The sequence below is a fragment of the Molothrus aeneus genome, chromosome 23, assembly GCF_037042795.1.
Source record: "Molothrus aeneus isolate 106 chromosome 23, BPBGC_Maene_1.0, whole genome shotgun sequence".
NCBI classification, from domain to species: Eukaryota; Metazoa; Chordata; class Aves; order Passeriformes; family Icteridae; genus Molothrus; species Molothrus aeneus.
In genome coordinates, this window is record NC_089668.1 from 584,161 (window position 1) to 607,065 (window position 22,905).

The 22,905-nt window shown below is 50.0% G+C and overlaps 1 protein-coding gene across 3 annotated transcripts in view; it reads right to left on the reverse strand.

Moving 5' to 3' along the window:
• Positions 1 to 22,905, reverse strand: part of ARID1A (AT-rich interaction domain 1A) — a 54,800-nt gene that overhangs the window by 30,270 nt on the left and 1,625 nt on the right. For all 3 annotated transcript variants that reach the window (XM_066564711.1, XM_066564710.1, XM_066564712.1), the window contains exons 2-4: positions 2,908 to 3,120; positions 1,779 to 2,240; positions 625 to 738 (exon numbers count right to left, since the gene is read on the reverse strand). In XM_066564711.1, the coding sequence (XP_066420808.1) occupies positions 625 to 738; positions 1,779 to 2,240; positions 2,908 to 3,120 (789 nt within the window). The remainder of the gene's footprint in view (positions 1 to 624; positions 739 to 1,778; positions 2,241 to 2,907; positions 3,121 to 22,905) is intronic.

Consider the following 22,905-nt stretch of genomic DNA (forward strand, 5'->3'; position numbering starts at 1 on the left):
CCTAAACTTTCAACCCTTCTCTGTTTTCTTGATGTTTTAACACAAAATTAATCTACTCTGGCCCAAAACCTGCTGGAACACTGGGCACTAACATCATCCCCAACTGGTCACTGCACAGTCAGATTTAGGATGCCAAAGAAAATACAATTCACCATCTGCCAAGGAAGGAGCTACATGGGACTGATCTTTCTCACTCCAGATACCAATGAATTTGTCTTTTTCACCAACTGCTCAGTCAGACTGGACCAGAGAATCCACTGATGCTCCAGTGCCAGTCACCACTGCTACAGTGGGCAAGGAACAGGAAAATCAGGCAGAAATGAGGATTCTCCTGGAGGTCAGGGCCTAGTCTGGCAGCAGTCAGGTACCTCAGACATTGCACACAGAGAACTCACAGAATGAACTGCTTTAGGCAGCACCTGCAGACCAGAGCACTCAGGGTTAAACTTCCCTCTCAAATCCATTACTTTTGTAAATTACATTCAACCTCCAGTGGGAAGCCAGAAGCTAATGACTTAGTAAAGAGCACAGGCAGCCTCCATGGTTCCCATTTCCACGTGGAGCAGGACCAGTGCTCATTTTCCTGCTGTGCTGCTGATTGCCCTCGGGCCAGGCCCCACTCACCGGCAGGCTGGAAGGTCTGGACTGAAGATTCAAGTTCATCTCTTCTTGCCCTTTACTGGAAGCCATTGAGGGAGCAGAGGATGCCTGGGACCCAAACGAGTCTTGAGATAACTCCTGAAACATCAAGCAACACACACACAAAAAAGTCACAAATGGGAATACAATAAAGCCTCTGCTGGAGTCACTCTGGGATATTCTCACATTGTGGCAGATTTATGTCCCCTTGGTGACATTTGCCCAGAACAGGAGGTGAGAGCCAGAACTGAAAGCCAGCACACACAGATAGTGCTCAGAGCTGGGAGCACAGGTACAGGCAATGACAGAATAGCCATTCCCAGCTTTCCCTCATCACAGACTCTGCCACAGGCTGTCCTGGATCTCCCCCTCTGCTTCCTCACCTTCACCCTCACTCCAGGTACCTCTTTACACAAACAAGGCAAGTCAATCAAACCCTTCCACTTCCCAAAGGCTGCTCTGGATGCATTGCAGTGTTTGCTGAAAGGTCCCAAGCTTTGTTTCTCCTTCCCAAAGCCAAGTTTTGCTTTTGCTGGTTACCACCTCTGTGAGCCACAGGAGAAGCCACCAGGTTTGCCCATGTGGTGCCACCCAATTAATTCTCTGTGTGTAACTAACCAGTTCTCTGTGTGTAACTAACCAATTTTAACACAGAACAGGAGCTTTGCCCATGTTGTACCACCCAGTTCTCTGTAACTAACCAGCTCTAACACACAGAACAAGAGCTTTGCCCGTGTTGTACCACCCAGCTCTCTGTGTGTAACTAACCAGTTCTCTGTGTGTAACTAACCAGTTCTAACACAGAACAAGAGCTTTGCCTGTGTTGTACCACCCAGCTCTCTGTGTGTAACTAACCAGTTCTAACACAGAACAGGAGCTTTGCCCATGTTGTGCCACCCAGTTCTCTGTGTGTAACTAACCAGTTCTCTGTGTGTAACTAACCAGCTCTAACACAGAACAGGAGCTTTGCCCATGTTGTACCACCCAGTTCTCTGTGTGTAACTAACCAGTTCTAACACAGAACAGGAGCTTTGCCCATGTGGTGCCACCCAGTTCCCTGTGTGTACCTAACCAGCTCTAACGCACAGAGCAGGAGCTTTGCCCCACACAGAGTGCCCTGGGGCAGGAGCAGAGCCTACCTGAGGCGGGGGGAAGCGTTGCTGGCCGTAGGCCGAGGGCTGCTGCGGCGGCTGCGCCGGCGGGTACGACGAGGAGGGCTGGGCCAGCCCCGCGGGGGCCGCGGGCTGCTGCGCCTGCTGCTGCTGGTACGGCGACTGGGACTGCTGCTGGGAGTAGGGGGGCTGGCCCTGGGGGTGCTGCGGGGCCGCCTGCTGCGGGTACGGGCTGGGGGGCTGCTGATGGGGCGGCTGCGCCGGCGGCTGCGAGTACGTGGGCTGGGCCGGGGCCGGGGGCTGCGCCTGCTGCTGCTGCTGCTGCTGCTGGTACGAGGGCTGCGAGTGAGCGGGCTGCTGCTGCTGCTGCTGCGAGTAGGGAGCCTGCTGCTGCTGCTGCTGCTGCGGGTGAGGGCTCTGCTGGTTGTAGTAGGGGCTCTGGCTCTGCTGCCCGTACGCGCTGGGGCCCTGCTGCCCGTACGGAGGCATCTGCACGGGGAGAGAGGGAGGTGAACCAGTCACAAGGGTGTTACACACACACACACACACACACACACACAGATTCTGCTCCAGAAGCAGAAATTCAGAGCAGTAAATGCACTGGAATTGCCACTACCTAGACACTTCCCAGAAAACAGCAGAAGTCGTGTCACACACTCGTGTCACACACTCGCGGGTGACATTATTCTTGGCAGTAACCAAGTTCTAACACTCATCATAGCTAAGTTTTTAGGGATCCCTATCTGACCACCCTTCAACAAAAGTAACATTGAAAGGAAAGACTGCTTGCTCCAAACATATAAAAAAAACCTAAAAAATTGCCTTTTGAATCCTGCAAACAGTCCAGCAGGCGCCACTTGGATCATGTAATGAGCCAAAACTGACCTGGAGTCATTTCTTGTGCAAAGAACAGCTGTGTCTCTAACACAGCACAGCAGAAAGAAGATCTCCCTCCCCTGCTATTTATTTTTCCCTTGCTGGATTCACTGCTCTGCCACCGCCTCTCTCAGACAAGGATTCCCCAGGCTATGGGTCCCACCTGGATGCAGGTGTGGCACAGAACCCAGCCTGGAGAAATGCCATTTTCCCCAAGCAGCCCAGGCTGGCTGTGTGTCCCTGGCTGCCCAGCTCTGTGCGCCAGCTGCGGGAGCCGTACCTGCTGTGCATAGGAGATGCTGCCCATGGCGCTCTGCGTCCTGCTCTGCATGGCCATGGGGTATCTCTGGGGGCCCTGGGGCCCGTAGGGCTGCCCGGGGTAGCCGTGGCCCTGCTGCGGCCCCGCCTGCGGCCCCGCCTGCTGCGTGTAGGGGTTGTTCCCTCCGTAGGGCTGAGGCCTCATCTTCCCCATCTGATCCATCGGGCTCGCCGGCTGCAAGGCAACGCAGGACACGTCAGACACATCCAGACACAGGAATCCTTCACTCAAACATCACAACTCCCCAAAAACCCCACAGAAATTCAGCAATTCGGCGCCAAGGAGAAGCTCTGCATCTTCCCAGGGGCGAAAGCCCAAAGTTACACCTGGAATTACAGCAGGATTCCTGCTGCCCTCCCAAACCCACCACTCCACCAAGAACAAACCCAGTGAGAAGTCATTTAATGCTGACTTCTCTTCCGTGGCAAGACAGGGAACAAGGGGGGAAGGATCATCAAGAAAAATCAATTATCAGTGGAAGTGGCTTTTCCCCATTGTAGGTAGTAGTTTAATGTCCAGATATTCCACAACAAGTTAAATTTAGGCTGAAAATTTTAATATTCACAAGAAACACTGCTTCTTTCACGTATAACAAGGTCTCCCAAAACACTACAGGCTGTTAATTTACACTTATGCATTTCAATTAATGCACATTGATGTAGTAACACTGGGCAGTGCTGCTGACATCCACAGTCCTCAAGACTGCAGTTTCATTTTTGAATATTTTTTTTACATGTGCTTTGTGTCTGCTGCCTTTTGGAGAATAAAGAGTTTCTAAATCAAATTTGTACAGATCCATATAAAAAACTTTGTCAGCCTCGAAAGTCAGGTCCCTGAGCTTTACAGCAGAGACAATGAGTGAAGAAATGCAACTTTCCTTGGACTTCATCTGTCCTACCCCTGCCTGGAGCCAAGATTTAGGAATAGTCAATTGGATTTCCTGAAAACACTATAAACCTCAACACTATAGACCTCAAAACAGGGCTTTTTCACCTTGGCAGTTATTCTCCCACTAAAGCAAAAGCTGTTCTGGCATGGTGACCTCTAAATGAATCCCAGCACAGTCCTTAACCCCCATTCCTTGGACTGAATGGGAATCCTTCCCTGAGCTCCTGGTGACCTAACTAATCCCAATTAGATGTTTTCCACAGATCACCATGACAATGGACTCTATTACACCATCCCTTCCTGCCACCAGCCCCGGGGTGGTGTTTGTACAGATCCACCCTCTCTGGCTGAGCTCAGGTGCTTGAGGAGTGGCCCTACAGGTCTGCACAAGCCAGCATCACACACAGCTCAGGCTGGAAACACCACAGAGCGCTGGAGACCAGAGCAGGACTGCGCTGGTGTTTGCAGAATCCCCCCTTGCAGCCTGCTGCACTGGAGAGAAGCCTTCCCCAGCAGCCAGCACAGCTTGCAGCCCCAGCACACATTTGTGTGCCCAGCTGTCAGTGCAGGGTGGCTGCCAGGGAGGCTCAGCCCCAAGCCAGCAGCGGGGACAGGGACACCACGGGCAGCTCGTGGGGCTCTGCTGGGGCACCAGGGGCTGGCAGGAAAAGCCCCCCTGCTGGCAAAGGCACAGGCTGCTGGCTCCCCAGGAACCGGGCCCTCAGAGCAACTGGTGTCGATATGGCACAAAGGGAGGGAGAGCAAGGCCAGGGCTCTGTGCTGCCCCAGCTCAGGGCACCCACGGACTCTGCCAAGCTGCAAGGGACCCAAAGGACCCAACCCAGCCCTGCGCAGGGCACCCAGAGTGACATGCTGGGCCTGAGAGCGTGTCCCCGCTGCTCCTGGAGCTCTGGCAGGCCCGGGAAAGCCAAGCCCCCGTGAGCACAGCCTTGGCCACCCTGTGGCAGCTGCCCCCAGCCAGTGCGGGGCCCTGCAGCGACTCTCCCTGCAGAGGCAGATTTTGGATGCCCTCCCACGCTCAGCTGTGCTGGCTGTTCCCATTCTCATCCATACTGACACCAAACCAGTCCTGAACAATTTTTTTCTGTGTTTCATGTCCAAGCTCTCACAGATGCTGCTGCTGGGGAGTGACAAGGGCAGAGGCTGCAGCCCCCAAGGCAGCCCCAGGTCCCTGCCCTGGGAATGCCAGGCACCCACACAGGGTCTGTGCCAGCTGGGAAAAGGAGCTTCCATTCATGGGGGCAGAAAACAAGAGATCTTTGAAGGTTCTGGTGGAGCCCTCAGAGCTGCAGGGCCTCAGTCCTGAATGGAGCACCCATGTGGAGCTCCCATACACCTTAAAAGATGCAAATTGTGTTTACATCTTCTCAGCAATTGTCCCTGGTGCTTCCCAAGTCTTGCCTTGTGGGTATCCCCTTGCATTACTGACATCTTCTCCCTGCCCACATTATCTCCTTTGGTATGTAAAAACGGGGCCACCAGGAGCTTTCCTAGCCCCTGGCTTTTGACTTCAGCCTGCTCTCACCACCCCCAAGCACTCACATCCTTCCTTCCACCTGACAAAGTGCAACTCCGGGGCTACTGACTAAATATTTCAACATCTCTTCCATTTGCTACGTGCTTCCTCCTGGTTGTAACTCACCTTTGCAGCCCTCTACCAAGGGCAGCTTCTCAAATACATTCTTTTTTGGGTTTTCTTTAACTTTTGTTTTTCCTAAATACACTCACACCACATGCTGCCACCCCTGCACTGATTGTCTTGTCTGTGGTCACCCACAAGACCAACCATCTCTTCAGGGAGGAGACAACAAGGTGAAGATTCACTTTTCCATGACTCCTACAGGAAGCATGACAACTACTAAAAAACTTCCAAGAAACATTTGCAACTGTTTATGCAGCTATTAAAAAAAAAAAAGAGAGAGAGAGAGAGAAAAGAAAAAACCCAAAACACAAACCCCAAACATCTTTCCAGGATGTGACCAAGTCGTCACCTTGGCTGCTCAGCGTAGGAGGACACGACGTGCCTCAAGCTGCCACCCTTCCACCAGGCCCTAGCACAGAGAGAGGGCTAAAAACAAACACAACACCAAGAGCATCTAGATTGCAGCCTTGTGGGTAAAATTCTATCACCAGGAGGAACGTAAATGCCAATTAATCCCTAATGAAGGAACTATTTCATACACACGCTCCTGACTCATAGCAAGGCTAATTCGTGCTCCCCAGGGTTGCCCTGTACATCTCAGATGCTGCCATGTGTTATTTCTTCCTTCAAAATATGCCATTAATTCAGAATATCCCACACATGGGGCTTTAACTGGACCTGGAATTGCTGCTCTGGCTCCAAGAGTCAGCAATCAGGAAGCTGCTGCCCCAAAACCCTTTTGGGGAGTTTAACTCTGTGTGCCTCAGGAAAAGGACCAAGCTGGAATGCAGGGATTGATCCAAGGTCTGTGTGGGTGCTGGGAGCAGCAGAGGCTGCACAGCCCCTCTGCACAGCCCTGTCACAGAGATGGGCAGGGTAAATAGGGAAATGCCAAACCCTGACTGCAAAAGGCTGGAAATTCTTCTCTGGGCTGATACATGGGGAATCCTTTCAATAGGAAACCACAGGAGTAGATTACTTTGATTACACTTCAAAAGCAAAGGCCCTGCCACGGAGAGACATAATTGAGAGAAAGTGTTGCTCCTTGATCACTGAAGTCCAGACCCCCTGCTTACACCTCCCTGCATTCATAGAAATTGCTTCTATTCTCCCTCAGTCCCACTATCTCTGCTGTTGTGCAACACCACTAAGTACCAAAACTCACAAAACATTGTCCTGCCACCAGTCAAACTCCCAAAAACAAAGCTGTGTGGTTTGGTGAGTAAAGAGAATGACCAGAAGCCAGTGCTGCAGAGAAACTGCAGAGCTTTTGGGGTAATTTAAGATATTTCTAGACTAAGAGTTTGTAACAGCAAGCCCAGAGTGAGCTTGAAATTGTCGAGTTCAAAAGCTCTTCAAATCACTCTGTGTGATGTGAAGGGTGTCAGGCCCCTATAATGAGGCAGTGCAGTGAAACCAGCTCTTCTTCCAAACAACACCGGCGTTTTCCCTAAGAAACAAAAAAAACTTGAGGCAGACAAGAGGATTCCATGAACAATTCCTTTCAGATTTTGTCTGGTGGAAGAGAAATTTGGCCTCTTGAATGAATAGCTTGGGTAAATTGGAGAGGACATGCTATTGGTCCTGTCAGGAAAGTGAGTAAAGGGAAGAGGTAAATCCCACTTCAGAAGCAAGAGCCAAACTCTCCACAGCTGTACAGAAAAATGGAATTCTGACTTTCCCCATTACCTTATTACATATTTGTATTTTATTGGGCCAGAGGAAGAAAAAGAAGGAGAGTGATTTACTGAACTCTCCAGTTTCAAATCAGCGTCGTTCAATTGTTGGCAAACATGGGTGTTGGCCACAACTGGTTTCTTCAGCTGCCCCCCCCCGACCCCCTCAAAAAAATAAGAAGGCTGGAAAAAAAAAGAGAAAAGCCCTCAGCTCCCACCTTGGCTTTGAAATCTTTTCCTGACCAGCTTTGTTGTCCGTTATTTGTGATAAAAAAATAATAAAAAGCATTCCTGGCTGTTTAACCGAGAGAAGCCCTAATTGATTCCCACAGTCATTAACCTGCATTTTACCTCGGAGAGTGGTAGTTAAGGAAGTCGGCACTGCTATTTATAACTCATCTCAAATTGAGGGCAGACTGCCTAAAATCTAACACATCCCAGCTGTACTCCTGTTTGAACTGGGGCCAAGGGAATTTTTTAAAGCAATCTTGGCACTGAATGAATGACACCAACAGTATGAGCGCGTGTGGTTGTGTTGTGGTGACGTAGCTGGAGGTGGAGGGGACGGGGGGGCCGCTCTCCGTAATCCCTCTCCCAAGCCCAGCTCAGCCCCAAGCCGGAGCCGCCCACCCAGAACCAAACACAGGAAACGTCTTTTCCTGTGCAACGCCTTCAAGTGAGAAGCACATGGCTAATCTGCATAAAAGCAAAGCCACGCCACTGCTGCCAGGAAGGTTGAGCTCGGAATCCCCGGCCACCAAGCGCTGCCTGCGAGGCCTTGGACCCGCGCCGGGAATCCCAGAAAGGGCCAGGAACAGATGGGGAGGACCCCGGCAGCACCAGCCATTGTCTGGCTGCGCAGCACTGGTACAAAGAGGAGCCTGCAGAGCCCACAGGGAGGTGCCAGCTGCTGCCAGCTTGGCCAGAGAGGGGTCACGGGAGCGAGGTGGAAGCGGCCAGGCCGAGATGATGCTGAGCAGCACCAGCGATGGGTAACACGTCCCCAGGCTCAGCGACAAACCGCTCACCTCCCCAGGGCATCTCACTGCACGGAAGCAAGTGGGTCTTGGAGAACAAGGATGAGGGATTCGGCCTCCCACCTTTAAACTCTTGTCCTAAACCCTCCAACCCCTGCCCTTTTCCACGTTCCAAGGGCACTGTCAGAGTTCCACTGCTGCAGCACCAAGGCCTGAGCAACACAAACCCCATTTCCCGTGTGATGGTGCCAGCTCACAAAGCACAGGGCTCATGAACAACAGGGAGGCATTGCCCAGAGCTGGCACCAAGCCCTGGGCATCCACCAAAACCAGGCAGGCTGTGGTGATTCCACAGCTGAGAGCAGCAGCTCCTCTCCTGCGACAGCACAACCCCGGCTGATCCACGGCATCACCAAAACAGGACCCATGGGGACAGGGACACAACAGCACCCAAGGGGCAACACAGGAGGCTCCAGCAAACCCCAGCTTGAGCTGCCCACTCGTGTTTGCACATCAGACAGTCTCACACCCATCTGTGCCTTCCAAAATCTCCCCCAAAGGCGACTCCAACTCCTCCACAACCGGAGGAACGATCACAAACCAACAACCGCCCTCATTCAGGAGCAAACACGGCTCACCTTGCAGTGGGGAACTCTTTCATCTGCTCTATTTAAGGTGCACCTGGCTGTGCTGAGGTCAACACCCCGGCCTGAACTCGCTGCCTTTTATAGCCCAGGTCATGCTCCAATGCCTCTCTTCCCATGGAGGTGTGCTTTTAAGGGGGGACAGAAGAGGCTCAGGGGAAGCTGAAGTTAAAATAAAGATCCTCCAGCAGGACACGAAGATGCCCCCAAAAGAAAACACCTAGAAAACCCATGGTAATAAACACTCCATGAGGTGTAGCCACCACCTCACTGGGACAGTTTCAACAAGGAGCCTGTTTCTCCGAGAACATCATCACAGAAATGCACGGTTCCTTTTTTGCTTTTCCCCTCCCTTTTTAAACTTGAGAAATCCACCAACTTCCTTCAGTCCCTCAGCACACACAGGGCAGACACCAAGCCTGTGCTGGCCCTGCTCAGCTCCCAGAGGGACTCTCCTTGCCTTCCCCCAGCACAGCCCCGTCCGTCCCTTTGGGAACCCCACTCCCTTCAGGAAGCAGTTGGGATGCTCAGACTCACACCCATAAGCCTGGAGTGCCAAAACCCGACTTCTGGAATACAGTACAGGGTTACAAACGCTCATCCCTTGGAAACGTGCAGGAAAAATACATTTTCACATAAGCTACAGAAAAATAAAACTCCTCCCTCGCCCCCACAAATCCCAGAATCTAACTTGGACTTGGACACACAACCAGGAGGTGATGTATCATCATCTCAGTGTCAATGGCCAATGCAGATTAAAGTTTGGCTGTCAAAACAAATGACCTGTGCTCCACAGTTTCAGTTCTGCAACCAGAAAGAGCCTGGTTTTTCTTCTGACTTTTCCCAGTAGGTCAGAGTTTGACCCCAGACACTTTCTATTCCTCTAAACCTCTGCTAACACCCCGACCTCAGAAGAAGCTCACGACATCAACACAGGAGGAGAACAGGACTCTTGCTGCATTACTTCAGCCACCTGCTTCTATCTGGAGCCCTTGCAAACCTCAAATCTGCCCTGCCCAATGTTTAACCCCTCCTTGATCATTTATTACACCACTTTCTTTGGGGAGATCTGCTGTAAATCCAGATCCTGAGTTGCACCAGTGGAAGGAAGATGAGTGAGTTTCTCCCAGCAGCCATCCTGTGACCTGTATCTCCCTGCTAAACACAATCCAGTAATTACCCATTAACGTTTCTCAGCAAGAGCCCAGTCCACACATCTCAGAGGACTTTCCAAAGCACAGCTCTTACTAAGATTCTTCTAATTGATTAAAACTGACCAGAGTTTTGATTACAGGATGTATCATTATGGAACATCTCATTCCTGAAAGAAGTCAATCAGCAGAAGGTGATGTGGTGGGAAATGAAATGAGAGTCACCCCTCAAAGCCTCACTGGGAACAACCCAACAGCAGCACAGTGTCCATGCCCAAGTACCAGCAGAGTTGTGTTATTTTTCATTTTATTTTATTTTTCATTTTATTTTGGTTTTTTTTTTTTTATTTTGTCAAAAAGGTTGGAAAGGTTTCAAGTCTGCCACAAGCACCACGATGGTTCCTCATGGACACCTCTCCTGTCTGCAGGCTCAGAGCACATCCCCATGGGAGCAGCACAAGGGATCCCCCATCACCTGAAAATTAACAACAACCAAGGACTCACTCCCTGTCCCTCCACCTCAACTACTTACACCATGGCAGGTCATTCTGACAAACACCATTTACTGATTTAAAGGCAGTCAAAATTAACAAAAGATTATGATTACTGTGCAATAGCTGATGACCAGTGAAAACTTCAGGCATTTCCCAGGCAGCTGGGGTCAGATGATGCAGTTTGTTATTCAGACTGTGTGATCCCCACACAATTTAAAGTTTCACCTTGCATTTAAAATACAATTTCCTTCTATCCAGAGAACTAAGTAGCAAGCTATCTATCCCTCACTGTCAGGCTTCAATTCACTTTACAAGCACATTATTCAAGCAACTCGCTCCAGGATCCCCCAATGCCACTGCTGACTCCACCCAAAACTCCAAGCAACACCAAGATGTAAAGAAAACTGCGCCTGAGCTCCATGGGAGATGATCCCAAAGAACATGTGATCCTTGTAATGAGGTGCTGCTGCTTTTAAGATGGAAAGAAACTTCCTTCCTGAATATTAAATCAGGCTTTAAGTTTAGCCAACCTCCTACTTCTGCTCTAATGAACTGGAGGCAAGTCAACAAAAAGACTCTCGAACGTCTCCTTGCAGCGCTGCCGCTCCAGCCCGGCTGGAAGGAGCTCCTGTTGTACCACAGCAGTGGGACCGGGCCAAGAGCCAGCCAGAAAAAAGGCAGGAGGAGGAAGGGCTAGGCTGGAAGAGCAGAATTACACTCAGTGTCACCACTGCTTCAGTGATCTCACTGCAAGGAGCGCGAGAGCAGCTGTTCCCCATCACCAGTGAGGGAGTCCCAAAATATTCGCTCCAAACAGCGCTGAAAACCTGAAAGGGCTCCAGATGCCCCATAAATACATTCAGACACTGCAACCTGTGGCAGACTTCAGTCATCCAGCTAATTCCCTGTAACCCCTGCTTCCTTGAAAACAAGCCCTGCTGATCTCATGGGCAGATGTCTTTTGCTACTGAACACGAGGGATGTTTCCCAAAACTGGAGGTCTGAAGGAAGAGCCAACGCAAGGGCTCACTGCAGTTTGCTTTCTAGAATAAAGGTAGTTTTATCAATTCATTAAAAGCCTTTTCTGCACAGAAATCTGAGGGTGCTGGTGCATGCTTTGGAGCTGATAAGACACCTCCAGCACAGCCTCCTGGGTCCCTTTCTAAGAACACTTTCCTGATAAATCTTCATCTGTAAAATGCAGCAGCACAGGTTTCTACCCACTTGTGTGCCTGAAAGCTCCATCTGTATTTGAATATCTCATCGCTTTGCAAATTCATCTCATTTTACACCAGAATAAACAGCGGCTGAACAGACTGAACTGGACAGGCAGACTCCCATGACCCCTTCCCACGCCGGGATGGGCATTCCTGGGGAGCCTCTGGGACCAGCTCAGAGCTCCGAACAACCCCAGGTCCCCACAGCCCCACCTCTCCTACCACACACAGCACCTCGAGGGAGGAGGACACAGCCACCCTGATCCTTGGAGAGCTGCAGCTCCTGGAGGTGCCTCATCCCAGAGCTCCATCTTATCCACAGCTTCCACAGGAGCTGCGTGTCGAGGCCTGCAGCTGCTCCAAGCCGAGGCTCAGCCTCTCCCCTGCTCCTGCAGAGCGGCTGAACTCATTCAAAAGTGCATTATGGAAGATCAAAGTCATCCAAGAAGTCTGAGGCTGGGGATGAATCTGCGGAAGACAGGCAATCCCAGTTTGTGCCAACACAACCCCCTGCGCTCCACACGCTCTTGCAGCTCCACAGTGGAGACCACCCCGGCCCTGGGATGGGGTGACGGGGGCCAGGCTGCTCTCACAGCCCTAGCCCGGCCAGATAAGCATCACTGATTACCCCAAGAGTGCCTCAGACACCCCTGGGCTACAGGAGCTGTCACCACACACTGCGCCACCAGCCCCGCTGCTCCCTCCTTGGGAAGTAACCCAGTAAATCCCAAACCCCCTCCCATCACTCCTGAGCCTGCCCTGTTCTGTATCCAACCCGAAACAAGGTAGCGAGGCTTTGTTTTGCTAATAGGAAACAGAAAAGTTACTATTTCCCTTGTCATTGCAGCAACTGGCAAATCCGGGTGCTATTTTTGTGGATTTTATTGAGCCTTCTCTTATTTTAGCCTTAAAATTCAACCTTCAAGCCTTCACTTCGGTTCCACGGAACCAAAAATATTTAAAATTGCAGTAATGACAAGTTACCATCTGCATTTACTGAGGATGGGCTCTGTAACTTTACAGCAAAGCCACAACCAATCTCCAGTATTTACACCCAAAGGAGCTATTTGCATCCAGCTAAGCAGGGCTGCTGGGGAAGAGGAGGCTGGGGGAGATGGAAAGTCTACGTGGGCAAGAAACTTGGAGCTGCAGCCAAGGCAGCTCCAGACAGCAGGGAAGGCACTCCTGGAGCCTTCACCAAGCCAAGGCTGCTGTGATTCAGGTTCACTACACACACATCCTGAGTGACACAAGGTCCTTGTTACTTAAAAATACTATTTTTTTTATTATTTTTTTAAAGCCCACCAGGCCTTGCTCGCAGTAATTTTTGAAGCCTGGTTCTGTTGCCCCACGCTCACTTCTGTCCTTGGGCTTTTATTTCATTTCCATCCAGAAAAATCCAGATCTCTTTCCAGGCAGAATGAACAAGGTGGGGAGCTGCTTAGCGAGTTAAGAGGAGCGTGTGCTGGCAGCTGGGGAGAGGATACAAGAATTCCCAACCGTGCCAATGCCATGGGGGCAGGAGGAACAGCCAACGCTGCAAAGTCTCCACTGGTTCCAAGAACAGGTATAACAAGAAACTGTAAGGCAACTCGTATGAGGAGAGGAAAGGAAGATGAGCCATGACTGTACCTTGACAGCAGTGACACCTCTGAACAGTTTATTGCCATTTACAGAGTGATCAGACACAAAGCTCTCCTCAGTTCCTGCCCCTCAGAGTCCTCACTAGAGCCAGGAAATCCCTGCTCTGGGGCTCAGCAACTCTACTCCAGGGTTGCCAACACTACTCCTGGCTCCCCAGCACTAATCCAGGGTTCCCAGCACCCTGGCTGAGTTATTCACCTGAGCAGGGGCTGCAGGTTTAGCACCTCGCTCCAAGGAGAGGGCAGGGAAGGGTTAAGGGCCAGAACACAGCTGAAAACCAAGGAGCACTCGATTGCTCTGGGATGTTTCATACAACACTAATCACTTCATCTGATTTTAATTCCTGACACCAAATCAGCATATAGCTTTTCAAAGGAAATCTTGTCCCAGATTGCAAGGTAATCAATCACAATTAACGTGGAAAGCAGCTTTTGCAACGCCACCATGGCCCGTGAACCAAGCAGGAAGGACAGGGAAGGGGCTCAGAAACATCCATCCAGGCAGACAGGATCATTTGGGGTAGGGTTGGTCTGTGTCTCCTGCACAGCAGCCAGTCAGGCTTTTTGCTTCCGCAGCGCACGACCTGAGTCAGGGTGGGTTTGATGCCAACACTCTCACTCCCTCCTGCAAGACCCTTCCCCAGCAGTGTGCCCTGTTCCAGGGAGCCACGTTCTGCCCACAGGCTGCTAGATATCACATTTCCATCAAGGTGATTTTTCCTTAAACCAGAGAAAATTCTCAAGAGGATGGTGCCAGACTGTGCTCGGTGGTGACAGTAACAGGACAAAGAGCCATGGCCATAAAATAAAGCACACATAAAACACACATTCCACCTCAAGGTGAGGAAGAACTTCTCTCCATGGAGTGGAAAGGGTGGGAGAGCCCTGGGACAGCTGCCCAGGGAGGGCTGGAGTCTCCCTCGTGGGGACATCCCAAACCCACCTGGACGTGTCCCTGTGCCACCTGCTCCAGGTGACCCTGCCTGGGCAGGGCTTGGGCCGGGACAGCTCCAGAGGTCCCTCCCCAGCTGCGGTCTTGTGAAAACTGTTCCAGGTGTAGCCCCATGCCCAGACAGAAATTCTGATCCAGAAATTCAGAATCCATGGATTCCGAGCTGTGGTTTAGAGCACCCCTCTGCCACCTGCAGGGTGCAGGGCCAGGGAAAGGCTTCCAAAACATGGAAAACTCCTCCTTCAAGCCTAACTGGTCTGCCACAATAACCTGAAAGACCCTGACACACTTTGATACTTAAACGTCTCCTCTCAAAACACTGTCCAACTATATTTAAAAAAAAAATATGTATTTAAAAAATTATTTTTAAAAACACATATATTTTAAAAAATAAATAATGTTCAACTTGTCTGTATACAGCAGCTGCCCCAGCACCTTCCCAGGGGATCCAAAGCACTGCAATCACCACAAGTGCCCCACAGAATAGTAAGTAAATGAGTTAGGGGTTTTTTATAATAAAAAATAGCCCCCGACCCACGAAGTCCGAGGGGCAGGGCTCCCCAGAGCAGAGACAACACGTGCAGCCACAGCACATAAAGGCAGTTTCTGGAACACGTGATCACACTCAGTAAACTGGCCTTGAATGGGAAGTCTTTTTCTTGATCAGCCATGCAAACCCCAAAGTCAAAGATAATTTAAAGAGAAAAGAAAATCAAGTTTTAACTAATTCCAGCACTTCCACTGTTTCACTGGATCCCCTGCACAGAGGGAAGAACTCTTGTTGAAAGCCTTTCACAAGGAGCAGGGCTGAGGGGAGATCACCTCTAGCCTGGCACTGGTTTAATTATTTACAGAGTTAATGAGTACCAGACCTCCTCCTAAACCCACACAGGGTGCATAGTCCTACAGTCATTTGGACTTTAAATCCACCCTTGGATATGAAGTACAAAACTGCAAACAGGCCTCCAGGAAGGATCCCACAGCGAGCAGCGAGCCCGGGACCCTGGCAGAGTTCAGGTGGCAAAGCAGGACAGTCCAACCCCTCCAGGAGAATTCCCACAGTAACCTGGAAGCAAAGGGAGGCATTCTGCAACACAGCCAGAGAGCTTCTCTCAAGGAAACAGGCACAAAGCCACAGGTTTAAGAGCAGGTTACTGTGTGTGCACTTCTGCCTCTGCTCTCCACACCTGGAGAGACAGGACACGAGACACTCAATTAACATGATTTGAGCTGGAGTATTTTCCCTAATGCCCAATGAGCAGCACAGCACTGGGACACGGGGTCAGCTCTGCTGTCAGTGCTCAGGGGTGGCCGGTCCTGCTCTGGAGGAGGAGAATCAATTCAGCAATTCACCTCCAGGCCTCTAGAACACCATCACCAAACAGACAACGCAGGCAAGGAACCCACAGTGAGATCTGCCAGGCAGCCAAGCCCACGCTGCACGTTCCCCTCGCCAGAATGATCCAGTTCAGGGCTGGAACCCAAAGCAGCATGGCCGTTTCCAGAGCAGCTCCCTCCCTGCCCCGTGTCCCCTGTCCTGGCCACGCTGAGCTCCTGCCCCAGCAGAGCCTGGAGGTGCAGCTGGGGCTGGGCCCAGGGTTTCAAGCATTCCCTGCTCACAGGCAGGGCGCCAGCACCTGCTGACATCAGAAGGGAAATGGTAATTTTCAGGGTTTCTCTTAGTCAAACCTGAATGAAATTTCACAAGTGGAGGGGAGGAAAGTACTTCTTTAACCCATTCATCCTCCCCGGGTGGGAAAGTCCAGAGCCCTCCCAGCTTCAAGAATTTCTCTTTGAGAAGTTTCACAGAATCTCTAAGGGTGGAAAGTTGTAAGTGTCAGAAAGGCAGGGCCACCTTTGGCCTCAGCTCCTCCCAGCCATGTCCAAGGTGTGCCCATCACATCCCACCAAAACTAAGCCACCTCTGGTCCCCTCTGGCTCCCCACACGGCCAAGCACCCACAAAACCAGGACAAGGAGCAGGCTCTGCCCCACCAGCTGCATCAGGGGTCCCAAAAACCACTGCCCACATCTAACCCAGAGCTCCCTGGACCAATTTAGGCTTAATGTTAATTATCCAGGAGAGAGAGAAAGTTACTCAAGTTAAAAAAAAAAAAAGAGAAATATAAAGAAAGTTAATAGCAATTAAATTTGTCCTTGAAAGAGTTTCAATTACCAGAGCTGGCTTAAGGAAATAATGACATGCTGGTTATCACATGAAATGCCAATAACTATAATGGAGCAGCAGGTTTTTTGGAGTTATTTACACAAACTGATTTTTCACGGGAGTTTCATAGGAATTAAGACATAAACACTATCTCCACTCTCTCATAAAGATATTTCTTTACCCTATTAACAGAATTAACCAGTCTCCCTATTTGAGCCTATACACTTTTGTCCCTTTTTTCTCCCAGAAAAAGATTTAAAGAACATTATTAGAAATTAGACTCCAGCTACATTTTACTCTCAACACTTAAAGCAAAAAGAAATACTTGCTGAGGAATTCTGAGGCAGCTTTTATTAAGTTTACCTGTCATCATGCAGCATCCTTTATGTTTCACTACAGAGGACTCATGCCCACGTTGTGTAAATACTCACTGAGCTGTCACTTAACACTCAGAAACACTCCAGAAAGACACGGTGGCAAACCTGGAAATGCTCTCCTTGATGTGGTGCAAGAGCCCTCAGGAATGCTCCAGCTGCAGAACTGAACTGCTGGCTTACAGCACTGGGGTTCAGGTGCAGGGAAGGACCAGGGGTGGGAACCCCTCCCTCACAATGTGCTAACACATGATTAATCCATGTCTGACTGGGACAGGAATGGTCAAACACGTCCAGGAGCTGAGTCCTGGCAGCAGCAGCTCCTCCTGTGCAGCCCTGGGCTCTGCTTTAAGCACAGAGCTCCATCAGAGGGGTCTCAGTGTGTTCAGCTAGCACAGGGAGGGAGGCTGGGGTCACGCTCACAGCACAGGGTGAGACAGAGGATTCACATTCCCCTCCCCACCCTTCCCAGCCCTGCAGCCTCAGCCCTTCCCAAAGCTCCCACAGCAGCAGCTCAGCTGCTGAGGAACAGTCACTGAGGGAATCCAGAGCCCACGTTCCAGCCCTGCTTCACAGGGAGAAACAAAAGGCTGCCTGAAACCCTGCAGAACTCCAGAACCAAAGAACCCCAAAGAAACCCAGCTCCTGCAGGACTCCAGAACCCTAAAGAAACCCAGCTCCTGCAGGACTTCAGAACCCTAAAGAACCCTAAAGAAACCCAGCTCCTGCAGGACTTCAGAACCCTAAAGAACCCTAAAGAAACCCAGCTCCTGCAGGACTTCAGAACCCTAAAGAACCCTAAAGAAACCCAGCTCCTGCAGGACTCCAGAACCCTAAAGAACCCCAAAGAAACCCAGCTCCTGCAGAACTCCAGAACCCTAAAGAAACCCAGCTCCTGCAGGACTCCAGAACCCTAAAGAAACCCAGCTCCTGCAGAACTCCAGAACCCTAAAGAAACGCAGCTCCTGCACAACTCCAGACCCAAAGAACCAAAAGCAGCATCTGCAGAAGCAGAGAGGATGCTGGATTTGGGATGGGAGTTTTCCTGGCATGCCTGACGTGCGGGCACAGCGGGGTGAGCCCCCAAAGGACAGTGCTTTATCTCCAGGTGAGGAACTCCCCTGCTTTCCCAGGAAGCCAAAAGGCAGCAGAGCTCCTCTGGTGCCACCCGGGAGCTGCCGGGCAGGAGGGACCGGACACAGCCCCAGCAGCTCTGCTCCAATGTGCCAAAAACCAGCTTTTTTCTTCCCCTCCCACTTGTCATTCACTTCCAGCTGGAGATTTATGGCTCTGGCTAACAGACATCCAGTCCAGTTTTCCCACTGCCCGTGCATAAAATAAAGACTGAACTTTTTGCAGCCAGCACACAACAGAAAAAAACTTTTGTAGGACTTCTTAAAAACACTTTTTCCCCGGCAGGAAGGTATCCTTCCTTTCTCTCCCACCAGAACAAAAGGGGAAATGTTGTTTTCCACCCTTGCTGATGGTTTAAGGACCATTCCAGAGGGGAAAAAGCAAATGGCTAAATATTGACAAGCTTATCTTTTCCATCTCCCCAACCAGGTTTGCTGCCTTCAGTTTCTGCTTTGCTGCTGCTGCTCCTTGAGAGTTTCCAGCATTCCTAGCAGGAATTGGGCAATGGCATTGCTGATGAGCTCCTCCCCAGAGCAATCCATCACACAGGGGTTGCAATTCAAAGAAGAGATCAGGCTCACTAGCCAGAGAATTTTAAATACACAGAAGTAGGAACTGGAAAGGGCATTTTCTCCTCTAATATTTTAATTACCCAGAGCACAGATGCAGAGGGTAAAAGCTGGATTTCCAATTGGTGGCGTTCCTTTGAAAAGAGTGAGGGAGAAAAGTGGTGGAAAAGTCGTGTATGAGGTAACAGATAAAACCAACAGCTGCACTATTAAGCCTAATTTTAGACATTATTTTCTCTCTGAAGGAAAGCTGCTGGGATTTTTAGCACAGCCCTCATGGAACGTGTGATACGCCTGCAACACAGGAACCACTGACCAGAGTTCTCAAATGAGACAACAGAAAAATCCCAAAGCATTATGAATACACCAAGCTGATGAGAACAGTCAGGCACAGCTTTGTAACAGAACATTTGACTGTCCTGCCTCCCCCCAGCCCAGTTTCCAATATTATTTAAGACCAGGGAAGACACTACCTGCTTATTGAGGGAAAACAGGAGGTTTTCCTGATTCCAGAAACAGGAAACAGAAGTTGCAGCAGGTAAAAGGAATAAAACTGGGCAGTTCCAGGAAACCACCAAATATTCTAACCCCCCCAAAAAAGGCCTGAAAGTCAAACATAAAACCTTCCAGAAAACAAATTTCTGTCTTGCAACCAACAACATCCTTACAAGAGAGACACCATAGGGGAAACCCTCCCCTAGCCAAGAAAATAAATAAGGATTCACAGGGCAGCTCAATTAAACTTCATAAAAAGCAGCAGGCAAGCCTTGCTAACCCCATTTCACCACAACACTCAAGTGGTTTGTCCTGGGTTTCCCAGTAAACTGGTGGTGATAAGGGCAGGGAAAATAAAAGCTCCAGAGAGAGTGAGGATTGAGTTTTACTGTCCTGTATCGCACACACATCCTGCCTGGAAACACTGGACACCTCCAAGCTGGGCATCAGGGAGGTGGTACTGCAGAAAATGAGAGATTTTAAGAGAATCTGACAACTCCTGGTTGACTTCAGGCTGTTTAAAAAAGCTAATGCAGCAATACCTCCAGTGTCCACACCAGGATTAACAAGATTTTATCAAAAAAAAAGAAAAAAAAAATCAAAGCAGCACAATTTTCCTGCTTTTTCTAAAACAGCCAAGCCCTAAAATCGCTCATTCAGAGAAAGGAGATGCAGCACTCTCCTTTTTGTTGGAAAGCTCCAGTGCACAACACACAACTCCAGGGCTCCTGACATTACAATGCAAAGCAAGGAAAAACCACGAGCCAAGAGGAGCCAGGTCCCAATTTCCCATTCCAAGACATCGCAGCTCACTGGCAGCACAGTGCCTTTTGGTGCCAATTTAGTTTAAAAACCATATTTCCAACAACGTTTTTCATGCCTCACTCGCTACTAAAGTCGGAATCAAAGTCAACAAAAAATAGCTATTGTATGGCAACAGGCCCAAAAGCTTTTTTTTTTAATTAACATAAGATTTTTAAACTGCTTTCACTGAACTTATAACAGAGGCCTCGAGATGCCGGGGCACCTATGGGGAGGTTATCCAAGATGTCAATGTTTAATGTGATCCAAAGAGTTCTCCCATTACAGGAGACACTTCGCTGGAGCCAAAGCCTGAGAAATGCCCATCTATTAAAGGCAGGGAAGTCCTTTTTCTCAAGCAGTTTCCTTTAAATCCCAAGACCCTGGGAAAACTGGCGCATTACTAAGAGCTGCTCTGAGGGGAAGCAGTGGAAACAAATCCATGGGAGAGCTGGAAAAATTGAAAACCAGGACCCATGGCCTGGCTTCTTACGAGTCATTCCCACAGCAAACCCCGGATTTCGCATCCCACACGCCACAGATCAGCCATCCTGATCTGCTGATCCTGCTCTGCGCTCCCCAGCTGGAAAGATCCTCTGGAGAAAACACCAAGCCCCCAAAACCACGGAGCATCCTTGTGTTCCCGGGCTGTGGGTGAAGCATCCATCAAGGTTACACACAGGATCCACCCCTGTGTAACCCTGGTGTGACCACACACTCCTCTCGCTGCAGGAAACATTCCACCTGAACAACTTCCACAGAAAATCACCGGGCCTTTCCTGACGAGCAAAGTGACAAAATCCTCTCGATAGCATCGCTCAGAATTCCTGAAGAGTCCCTGAAGAGGGATTAAAGGCACCACCCTGCTCCTCACCCCAAACTGCTCTGGGCCCCAGCATTGCCAGGCGTGCTCTTCCCACATCCTCCTCCCCAGCCTGCCCCGAGATGTCCCTGGCAGGTTTCTGGCAGGTGAGCTGCCCTCTGCTCTGCTCTGCGTTCCCAGAGGCTCTCAGAGCTGGGGGGAAGCACCCGCTCCGCTCATTGCTGTGCAAGACAAAGAAAGACACAAAGCTCTAAATTCTCCTAATCCAGGGAATTTAGGAGTACACAGCACCAGGAGGCTGTAATTCAGGGCTGGAGTATTATTATTATTATTGTTAATCAACCTTTTGTGGCAGCACAGATGACACGTGGAAGCTTTTTTCTTTAGATACCTCTGCTCTTTTCTTTTTCCAGCAGAAAAAGAGGAATTGTCAGTTTAAGTCCAACAATCCTGGGCACAAAAAGGACTGGGGGGGAAAGTCATTTGGTTTTTGAGGTGAGGGGTTTACCTTCCACATCTACTATTTGTCCTTCCTCAAGCCCAACTAATTCTAAAAACAACTCTTCATTAATAATGCCAGTTTATGGGACTACTTACTCAGGTATTCCTAATTCACTGTGTCAGCAGCTCATGGAATTAAGTGAAATTCATTTGCCAAGACAAAAAAAAAACCGTTCTTTTACAAATTTGTACCAGAACACTGACAGAAGTGAACTGCAGGAAAACACCTGAGAAGTTCAACCTGAGTCTGTATTTCAGTACACGTTTTATCTAAATTGAGATTTTCCAGGATTTACAAAGTAAGCACTTTGTGCATCCATGGAACACATGGCCACATTCCCGAGTAGCTGAAACCTTCCCTGAGGATGCTCCACCACTCAGGGCCAGCCACCTCTGGACGTTTGATAGCCCCAGCAGAGCAGATCTGCTCTCTGGGACAGCAGCACCTGAAAGAAAAGCCACTCCAATCACGCAAGGTGCTGCAGCAGAGGGTGCCCTTGGTAATCAAGGGACAAACAACTGAGCGGTTTTCAGGTCAGCGCAGAAGTTCTGAGCAAGAAGGGAAGCTCTGGAGGCTGCAGGTCACCCTCCGTGGCACCATGTATCTCCAACCTCGGCCTAAAGTTGGAGCAAAGCACACAGAATGAAAAGGGAAGTTTAGTCCTGCACGAGGCCACCACAGGCCTTGGAGATGCGAGTCTGAGCACAGAAAGGAACCTGCTTCTAATCAAGGCTGTCACATAAAGATACCAGCACCTCTTTTCCCCGTATCTAAAATGTCTGATGCTGTACTGCCTTCTCCTCTGCATGTTTCCTGGCCATTCCTATTCCAGCAAAGAGGGAATTCTACACATCCAGCAATAAAGAGAATCCTCAGGCTTGCTTTTGCTAGTTCCACTCCTCAGAAGAGTTGTGACACTGCTGAGCCTGACCACAACCAGCACCTGAAGCCTCTAGGAAGCGCCTGTATTTATGGGGGGGAAGGAGACAGATCAGTTCTCATTCAAAATAAGTCAAAATGTGCCCCAAGACACAGAGCTAGAGACTCCTGTCCTGTATCACAGTTCTGTTGAATGTAAATTGGTAATTCTTGGTAACCGACCAATTTCAGCATTTTGGCCACAAGTTTGGTTCTGATTGTTTGGTTTTTTGAGGATTTTTTTTTCCTTCTTTAGGCTGTAACACACCCCAGAACCCCCCACATGCTCCCATCTAATAAAGAACCCAAACAGCCCCAGTTCTGAAAAGGGCCAAAACCAGGCAGGAACAAACGCATCCTCAGATCCATCAAAGAAATCATTTATACCAAGGGGAAAGTCACATAACCAAAATAAACAGCAAGCCCATTGTGCGGAGCAGCCCTGCCACCGTTCCGACAACACAGACTCTATTCCAGGCTGAATCCAACATCACAAGGAAAATAAACCCAAGGTACAAACAACGTGCCCTGGCCTCCCGCTCCGTCCGGGGCACGGGGCAGAGGGATGCGGGGCTCAAGGTCACGCCGGGGGATGCGGAGAGGGGCGCGGGGCTGCCCCGTCCCGGGGCTGGCGGAGGAGGCGAGTGTGGAAGTTTATGAGCTCATCAGGATGGTTGTACCATTACATCAGAGGCAATTATAAATGGCCAAGAGCAGGGGATGGGGAGCCAATCAGATCACAGATGGGATGTCAACCTAAGACCAACTGTCTCCTGGCTTTGACAGAAGGATTTTACCTCCATAATTCAAATCCCAAACCCAAGCGATCCGCAGTCGCTGCTCCCATCGCCCAGCTCCCCGCCAGCGCTCCC